General features: G+C 38.2%; 1 protein-coding gene across 2 annotated transcripts; it reads right to left on the bottom strand.

Moving 5' to 3' along the window:
- Nucleotides 1-989: 989 nt before the first annotated feature.
- On the bottom strand, nt 990-10108 carry LOC105860934 (myosin regulatory light polypeptide 9). Of its 2 annotated transcripts, none has more exons than XM_012746095.3 (4): nt 9980-10108; nt 3790-3988; nt 3167-3328; nt 990-1485 (listed from the first exon to the last, which is right to left on the bottom strand). In XM_012746095.3, exons 2-4 carry the CDS (start codon nt 3971-3973, stop codon nt 1313-1315), a joined length of 519 nt encoding a protein of 172 aa, XP_012601549.1. In that variant the 5' UTR covers nt 3974-3988; nt 9980-10108; the 3' UTR covers nt 990-1312. The 2 variants fall into 2 exon arrangements, with proteins under 2 accessions (XP_012601549.1, XP_012601548.1); XM_012746094.3 differs by lacking the exon at nt 9980-10108 and adding an exon at nt 5062-5160.
- Nucleotides 10109-10117: the final 9 nt, after the last annotated feature.

The raw sequence follows: 10117 nt of genomic DNA, 5'->3' as shown, positions 1-10117 counted from the left end.
CTTTTGCTCCTGTTCTATATAATTGACCGTACCAGGTTAAAGGATCTAGCTCACCTATCCTACGGAGGGCAAAGGCGTGCTGCCTAGAAGGCATTCTGAATTGTTTACTGAATGAGGTAATAGTTTTGTTCAAGGATAGTCTTGTTAATAGCAGCATAAAACTTGAAGTTATTAGAGTAATTGTCAACTACTCATCTTCGTAGGCAACTCTTTTCAACCACCTTTTCCCCCAACATTTCAAATCTTTTTAAACTCATGAATCTTACAGTCAGAATTCTAAAGCCCTTTGAGAGTCAGATTTTTGAAGCCCTAAGAATGAAGCTGTCTACCACTCCCTAATTAACTCTGAAATAGTTTTGCATTCTGCAAATAGCAAAAGTTATTTTTAGGATAGAAACAATGACCTCACTTTCCCAGGCATGTAGCTTCAGCTGTTTTGTTTGTGGGCAAGTCAGGAATGTCCAAAATTCATACATGGACTCATAGTGAACTTCTGTATAAACAAACATGATCTTTCAGTAGGGATTGTTGTGATAAAGAAAAACTATATATAATTTAAAAAATACTGTGTTGTATTTCCAACACTTAGAAATACAACATAAAAATCTCTTTTGGTAGCATTCCACAGAACCTTTGGGGCTAAAATAGGTTTAAAATGGAAAAATTAAAATTACACGCAGTGGTCTGGTCTAATTTTAAATGACATGAAATAATGTACAAATTTTAAAGTGGAAATGTTGGCAGGATGTTAAACGTAAGGACTTAAAGCTACCAAACTATCACATACATGCAAATTCTAAAGGATATTATTTTAAAAATTGAAAACAAATTGTAAGAAACCTGATCAGGGCAACTGAATTTCCTTGGGAAGATAAAGAATGAACAGGAGTAGAGGAGACAGGATTGTTAGGTAAACTGGAGAAAGGAAGGCAGAGGTCTTAACTAAAACTAACAGAAACCAATTTTAGCAAATAAGAAGTTTAAACAAGTATTTTATTGTAAAGTTTAATTATAGTTCAGAAAAAATTGAGTGAATAACTTTCTCTGAAAAAATATATTGACTCTGTAGACTGCAGTTATTTGGGGTATAGGAGCTGGTAAGTTAAATTACCGTATTTTCTATTCTGAAAATGATAAAAAGTCCCATTTCCAGTCTGATTATAAAGATACATATGCCCAAAATGGCTGAGAATAAATACAACAGGAAAAGCAAAAGCTGTAAAGCTAAGGGCATGCAATAGGCTCTAAGAGAAAATCTCAGAAATACCCAAAGTGGCAACAAGGAACGTTTGGCTGGGATCTGAAGTTCTTTTCAGTCATCTTTGTCTTTGGCTCCATGTTTAAGGATGCGGGTGAACTCGATGTAATTGAAATTCCCCTTTTTGTCAATGGGGGCTTCTCTGTATAGCTCATCCACTTCCTCATCTGTAAACCGATCTCCCATGGTTGTCAGCAGCTCTCTCAGGTAATCTTCCTGAATGGTGCCTGGAGAACAAAGAACTGGTGGTCAGAATATATACTACTCTGAGGATCAATTACAAGGAATATCTATACTTGACTTAGCATGTTTTGGATGTTAAAAACTATAAACATGCAAATATACAAAATACAGGGTGTTTCCATTGCTTAAGGCAGCATCAGTAGATAGTTGCCTAGAAAAATACCCAGCTACTTAGTAGCATTACTCTGCTCTATCAATCTGCCTCTGCATCCATCTTCTGATCTCTTGATAACAGGGACTAAACCTGTGCCCAAACAAAAGTAATAAAAAGTATGGTTAAGGAATCTAAACCTGACAGTTCCCTAAAGCAGCATACAAAGTTACACCCATTCTACAAGCAAGTAACAGTCCCCTGCCACACTAAAACCAACACCATATCATAAATATCAATAAAGTACCTTCGTGGAAAGAATACTGGAGTCTTGAGGCCCAGTTTTAACAAGCTGTTATTTTGGGCATTTCACTTTACCTCTGACTCCAGTTTTCTCATATGTAAAAATGAGATTTTTGATGCTTACAAATCTAATTATGTAATAACAAATATGGCCAGGCCTAGCACGTACAAAAACATGAAATAAATATTTGAGCATCAACTGTGTCACAGAGACTGTGCCAAGAGTGGCGGTGAGTAGTGGGGGAAGCCAAAAGATTTGTTTTTACTCTGGGTTTTTTGACACCAGGGTTCTCATAAAGCCTGCCTGCCTATAAGGATCGGATGTCACCCGATTTATTATCTGGTATTGGTATTTTTAAAAGGTTTCTCAAGTAACTAACATGTACATGTGGGGAACCTTTAAAGCGTAAGTGAGATTATGCTTTTATCAGCAGGTCCTGACAACCACTCAGTATTTAAACTAGTCCAAGTAATGCAGGAAATCAAAGGGTGTGCCTTCCTTCCCTAAAAACATTTGGCTATGCCATGTGAGTTGGGAATCATAGAAAATATTTCCTTATATGTTTTCTCTTATATACACATCTCCCCAAATATCAGGTCTTTATATATTTACATTTTTGTCTAACAGTTAACTCTATGCCAGGCAGTATACACTTTATGTATATTACCTCATTTCCTCATTTAATCCTAACAATCCTGTGAGGTAGGTAATATTACCGTCCATTTTACAAATAAGAAAACAGAGGCTTAGAGAAAGTTAAGTTGCCCCAAATTACACAGCTATTATGTGGCAGAAGAGGAATTTGAAACCAGCCAGTCTGATTCCAGAGCCTAAGCTCTACTTGGTTTATTTTAACACAGAGGTGAGATATCAAACAATTTTATTTAGAGCTAAGAGATACCTGGTAAACAAACATAGAACTGTACCATGTTATAGCTATGGTCTTTAACAATTTATACTTTATCCAAAATTCCTCTGGTAAAAGTTATTTATTCAACAGATATATCCTGAGCGTAACCCTTGAGGAGTTAACATTCTAGTAAAGAAGTAATACAAGTTTCCCAAAGAGGTTTCAAATACAACCTATTCAATAGTAAACTATTAATATTTAAAGGCAGAGGCAGCAAAGCATGCCAGAAGAGAACCGTGTTCAAATAACTAGGTGTAGTACAAACCTTAGGGTGGTATGCTATATTTCGAGTTACTGTATATTTTAGTTTCTACAACTAAAAATTAAATCATTTTGTAATTACAGGTTATTCTCACTTACCAGTTGCTTCTTCATCAAAGCAAGCAAAAGCATTTCTGATGACATCCTCTGGGTCTGTGCCATTTAACTTCTCACCAAACATGGTGAGGAACATAGTGAAATTGATGGGGCCTGGAGCCTCATTCATCATGGTATCCAGGTACTCATCCGTTGGATTTTTCCCTAAATAAAAAAGAGGGTAATAATTTTAATTACATTATTATATACATCAACTATTAATGATAAACATTTTGGCAAGAAAGGTTATCATTCATACAGCTTGCTGTTTGCATTCATGATTGCAAAACTATTTGGGAAAAAAGTCTTCTTAACGAACAAGGCCTAAATTAAGAGTCTGGAGATTGTATGATATTCCACTGGGATGTTAGAAGGAATAATACTGCTTTCACAATCAAGATCAGTATTTTTACCCACGCACACAGACACACAAGGCCTCCAGCCCAATCGTGAGACAGGGCCAGGCATCTGCATGTAGTTAGTGGGAAACAATGCTCCAGACTTTACTTAAACCTTAGCAGACTCATTAGACAGACTTCACAGAGCTTTATGACTCATGAAATAAATATGAAAAGCACTGTGGAAATTCTATGCAATACATTAATATTATTAAAACTGAGTATTACCTAGTGAGGCAAGCATATCATGCAAATCTTCCTTGTCAATGAAGCCATCTCTGTTCTGATCAATCATGTTGAAGGCCTCTTTGAACTCCTGAATCTGTGACTGGTCAAACATGGCAAATACATTGGATGTTGCGCGCTGAGGGCGCTTCTTGGTGGTCTTGGTCTTTGCCCTTTTACTAGACATGGCGGCGGTTAAATCCTAATTAGGAAAGGAAATACAAGGAAAACTCAATCAACATCTAAGATTACTTAAGTATGAATCAAAACAATGATCAACAAAAGTAAACAATCAACATTTCATGTTGAGGTGCTCAGAGATGTGTCTTCAGCAGGACAATATCACTTGGTAAAAATAACCATTACTTACAGAACCAAACTAAAAGAGAAAATTTAGACCTGTGCTTTGGGTTCACTTACCCTTATAGTTGTGATGTTTTATACACAGTACATCACTAATTTCAAATTCCAAACTACAACCAACTTTAATTCAAAGCTCACAACAAGATTACATATCCCCAGTACTGCTATACAGCCTAACTATGCAACCAATAACCAAATCTGCTGGTTTAATCACAATAAAAAGACAAGCAGCAAAAAAACCTTAGGTACCTGGGAAAAGTACCAGGTTCTATACTTCAGTGCTATGGGGGTATTGAGTAGTACTAATTCATCTTCAAGAGGTCCACCATTCTGCAGCCCTAGCCTAAATTAGCTCTCTCATCCTTTGGTGGACAGAAAGGCAAAGAAGTAGGAAAGAGGACTGAGGAACAGGTCTTCATCTCCTAGTCTCTATTGCCAAATATTGTTCTTCCATATCCAACTAACATTTCTTATTGTACCCTCTCTTCTAGGCTCAAAGCAGTTCAAGAAACATTTGCTGAAAGGCTAATGGAAAACAATTAAAAAACTGAAGTTAATTTATCTATAATTTTTATAGACATTGCACTATATCCAAACCAGCTTCTTGCATTTGAGTCACACTAAAATCACCTGAAATACCTAAGACCGCTAAAGAGAAATCAGAGCAAAACTTTTTAAAGCCATTTAGTCTTAAAAGTTTAGAAAACATCTTAAGAGTCATAGAAACTACCTTTGCTCTCTAATAACCTAAATTTACCCCTGTAAAATTTAACATAAAAATAAAAAGAATGTCTAATAATATCTAAAATGAAAAGGCAATTTTTCTTTCAACATTTAATCTTTAAAAGACTATTAACAATTTGCTTGAGGTTAAAAATTCCATAGTTAACAGATAATAAAATTCTACCCTACCATCCTTCAGAGTTGAGGTGGCGATGGTAGTCTGCAAAATCTCTAAGCAGCAAGAGTAAGAGACACTGTATTGAGTTATATTCTTCCAAGCAGGTCTAAAATAGGCACTACTGATTTCACTGTGACCAGGATAACAATTTTAATGCTTACGTCCTGAAAACAACATTTAGCTATGATGTGGCATAACACTATGCCATTGCTCTAAAAATAAATCTGTGGACTGCAAAGAATGAACTACTACCTAGATCTCAGCACTCTAAAGTGACCCTAAGAATATAATGTTTCCCATGTATTTAAAAAAGTTATTTCTTACATTCTTTCTTCATTATAACCACTTCCCCCAGACTAAATACAATTATGGAAATAATTAGAAAAAGCTCTGCCTCAAATTTTTTAAGCTAAATCTGTTTTCAGATTTTAGTAGGAAATTCCACAAAGGGTAGTCACAAATTCCAGTCCATCCAATATAGCACTTTATGGCAATGGACTGGAATGTGTTGTTGGAAAGATATACCCTACACAACCCAGAAATCATGATATATACTCTCCCCAAATTTCCTAGAATCCTTTAATCATCTTTTAGGAGGCTACCTTTAATGACTTATTTAAGCCATTCCAGAATGCTGTTTTCATTCTGTAACTCTTTTTGAGGGTAGTAAATCCCATTATTATCTAAACTACATAGAGTTATACTTTTCCCCTCTATTCTAAATGTTGTCTTAAAAACTAAAAGGAGTTATGGAGTATATTATTCCTTCAACTCTTAAATGTACTCAAGGACTTGGGGTGGGTGGTTGAGACCCAATAAGTGGCACACATTTACTAGCCTCCCTCTCTTTAATGTGAGGCATGTCATGTCTTTGCAGGCCAAAGGACATCTTTAAATATAGTCTGTTTTATGTGACAACATTGTCTTCTCCTAACGATGAAGTAATGTTAGCTATTTTAAGAACAAAGGAACTGATGAGAATTATAGGTCAAATGGTTGACATAACTGATTTTTTTAATCCACAAAATCTTCTATTACTAAACCTGGTGGTCCTCTAGATAACTTTCCAAAATGCTTAGCTTTGGGTGTCAAGTAATATATGTTTTTTGAATTCTGATGAATTTTCTTTTCTTTTAATCATGCATTTTTTTAATTTGCAAATGAAATAGTTTTTAGAAGTTAAAAAAAAAAGGTGGTTTTTTTTGGGTGAGTCAGTACTGTGAATGGTATTACACAGAACTCTTCTTTAGCTCATTCAGTACGTCATTTCACCAACCTTAGTATGATTGGTTAACTACATACACTAACATGTATCAAACACCATTACTGCTGAAAACTAGTTAAGAAATTTAAGGCATGTGTTCTATCTTCAAGGAGCTTAAAATACAGTTGGGGAAGCAACTATAAAGAAATGAGATGATTGGTTTACTCTATGAAATGAGTCATAGTTTTCATTCCAGAGGAATTACTCTAAAGTTAAAATAATGTGCGACAATAATGAAAAATAACTCCTAGGATGGTGCATGATTATCAAATACCATGAGTTCAAAAAAGATCTTTGTGAGTATTTTTTTTTTTTTTTTTTTTAGAGACGGGGTCTCGCTATGTTGCCCAGGCTCCTGGAGTGTAGTGGCTATTCACAGGCGCGATCCCACTACTGATCAGCACGGAGTTTTGACCTGCTCCGTTTCCGACCTGGGCCGGTTCACCCCTCCTTAGGCAACCTGGTGGTCCCCCGCTCCCGGGAGGTCACCATATTGATGCCGAACTTAGTGCGGACACCCGATCGGCATAGCGCACTACAGCCCAGAACTCCTGGGCTCAAGCGATCCTCCCATCTCAGCCTCCCGAGTAGCTGGGACTACAGGTGCGCGCCACCGCGTCCGGCCTTTGTGAGTATTTAAAAGACTCGGGGCAGAGGAAGACCTTAAAAAACCCTGTGTGGTATCATTTAGAAGCTACAAAGACACCATTAGAATTAAGAGATTCAAGTGTTAGTCTTAATTCTAACAAATTTACTAATTCTACCAAAAACTGACAGTGTGATGTTGGGCAAGTTACTACCTGGGCCTTTATTTTCTCAAAGTTTATCTCCCACCAGAAATCTGGAGCTTTTTAGCAATTGAGTTCAGCTTCATAGTCATTGTTCCAAAATAAGGAAACTGGGGTTTATTTTTTCCTGCCACACTGAAAGTATAGATGGAACAATCACTGGTGAAGGGAGTGAAGTCAGGCCCACTGCTATGATTTCAAGGAGCAGATCATTTTTTATACTGTCAGTGTACTCTTTGCAATAATTCTAGTTTGTTGTCCATTTTACTTTCCCTCAAATAAGGCTGCTACTCTTCAAGTAGCAGGCCTTCAGGAAATGCACAATTCTCATTTAAAGTTTAAAAAGCTATGGTAGGCCGGGTGCAGTGGCTCACGCCTGTAATCCTAGCACTCTGGGAGACCAAGGCGGGCAGATTGCTCAAGGTCAGGAGTTTGAAACCAGCCTGAGCAAGAGTGAGACCCCTGTCTCTACTATAAATAGAAAGAAATAGAAATTAATTGGCCAACTAATACATATGGAAAAAATTAGCCAGGCATCGTGGTGCATGCCTGTAGTCCCAGCTACTCGGGAGGCTGAGGCAGCAGGATTGCTTGAGCCCAGGAGTTTGAGGTTGCTGTGAGCTAGGCTGAGGCCACGGCACTCACTCTAGCCTAGGGAACAAAAGTGAGACTCTGTCTCAAAAAATTAAAAAAAAAAAGCTATGGTAAAGCCGGGCGCGGTGGCTCACGCCTGTAATCCTAGCTCTCTGGGAGGCCGAGGCGGGCGGATTGCTCAAGGTCAGGAGTTCAAAACCAGCCTGAGGAAGAGCAAGACCCCATCTCTACTATAAATAGAAAGAAATTAATTGGCCAACTGATATATATATAAAAAAAATTAGCCGGGCATGGTGGCGCATGCCTGTAGTCCCAGCTACTCGGGAGGCTGAGGCAGGAGGATTGCTCGAGCCCAGGAGTTTGAGGTTGCTGTGAGCTAGGCTGACGCCACGGCACTCACTCTAGCCTGGACAACAAAGCGAGACTCTGTCTCAAAAAAAAAAAAAAAAAAAAAAGCTATGGTAAAATAAAATTTAAAGTATTTAAAAAAATCAATGTAAATATTCTTCATTTAAGATGGGAAGATATCCAGGTAAACACCTGAAATATCCTAATTATGATGTTCCTCAACCATAAAGTTCAGTCTTTATTTCTGAAGGATTTAATAAAAAATCTTTGGTGTGAAGGGGTATTTGTTGCATGGAACTTGAAAGGAGGGAGACTTACAGAGCTGGCATCTACAAAAGGCACAAGGATTTCAGATGCATGAGAAAATGAATAAAGGGCAGTCAAGAAGATTCAATTTACAGATCTAAAGGAACACAACCTTGTTTTAAGCCAAGGGAGGAGAATGTGGGTGGCAATGAATTTGTAATTTTATTTTCAGCCTGATGAGATAGGAAGAGAATCATTAAGGCTATGACAAAAGGAGGGATACAAACCATGTAAGGAAGAGTTAGATTACCAGGTGGGAGAAATGTAAGACAGAACTTCTCAAAGAGGTTTGCCCCACACACCATGAGCAACTAGAATATTTTTCAAAGTCTCTAGAAACTATGGTTCCACTTATAAAATGGGACTAACCCATACTACTATATACATTAGATTGCTCTAGTTAGAATCCTACAGGCCAGCAGTTATATTGTTAGTAAATGTAAAATAATCTAGAATTTTTTCTACAGAACATTCAATTTCATAATATTCTAAGAAAAAAATATGATATATTCTTTAATAAGAAAACTTCCCATCTTACAAAACACCGCATAATGTGGTAGTACCTAGTGTTTGGTCTGCTTTCCAAATCTTGACCAAATCTAGTCTCATTTAATCAACGCACTATGCACTTTTTAAAAACCTAAGTAATTTTTTCAGTGCTAATCACAGTTTTTAAAAAATATATTTTCAAGTCGGTGCTTCCCTTCCAACTAAACCAAGTTTTCATTTCTCATGCAAACTTCCGGTTGAAGGTAGGATTAGTTCTCTGAAGACTGCCACACCCAAAAAGTTCTCACCACTTGACAATTAGTTGTAAGGATTAACAAAGGCTCGGTTTTGGAAATGAAATGCTTTTCTGATTAACGTTTATCAAAGGCCTTCCAGAAAATGAAACTAATACCAGTACTTTTAAGAAATACTCGCTTTCTTCACCTTTAGATATAAAACTTTTTGCACTTAAGAAGTTAAAATCTCAACTGAACCTATAGGTTTCTAAAGAACTGATATATACTTTAATATACCCACTAAACTACTTTAAAAGAAAACAATTCTTTGGCGAATTGACTTAGCCAGAAGTCTCCACCCAAAAGGCTCAAGTGATTGTATTTGGGAAGTTCTTCCTTGCACCGCAAACTAAACCCCAAACCCCTCTTTGAAAGAAAAAAGTTCTAGTCACAGGCTGAACTGAGAAAGTTCCAAATTTAAGTTGGGTTATGCCTACTAAACGTAGCCACACAACTGCAACAACTGCAGCAGGGAAGCAGTGGGCTACGGTTTTTGCGCAGACTCTCTTGAATCGGGCAAGTTTACGTTAGAGACTAAACATAGTCCTGGAGAGTCAGCTATGCAGGGCTCGGGTTTCGCGGGACCGGCAGCCTCCCAAGCTCAAGGCGCCAGCGAGCTAAGCCACATTTCCAGAGCTCCAAGTTTGGGCACAGGAGCGAATTTGGCGTCTGGGCCACTTCCGGCCCCGGCCTTGGGTCCCAGGGCTGACCCCTTGAGTTCGAAAGTGGGGGTCCCGCTGGTCCACCTGCCCAGGTACGCGGAGCCCCGCTGCCCTCCCAGCCAGCCCCGCGGAGATGGAACACCGAGATGGGACTGACGCGCCCGACCGCAAGCACCACTCACCCTGCACAGCCACAAGAATACAAGCAATGTATCGTATTGTGATCCCTTTGCTGCCGCTTTCACCACCCTTCTACTCCAAGAGCCGCGGAAAACCAACACTTCCGGCCTCCGCTTAGCAAACCGGAAGGAAGCCTGGTC

This window comes from Microcebus murinus, chromosome 17 (genome assembly GCF_040939455.1).
Source record: "Microcebus murinus isolate Inina chromosome 17, M.murinus_Inina_mat1.0, whole genome shotgun sequence".
NCBI lineage: Eukaryota > Metazoa > Chordata > Mammalia > Primates > Cheirogaleidae > Microcebus > Microcebus murinus.
This window is presented reverse-complemented; position numbering and strand designations above follow the sequence as displayed.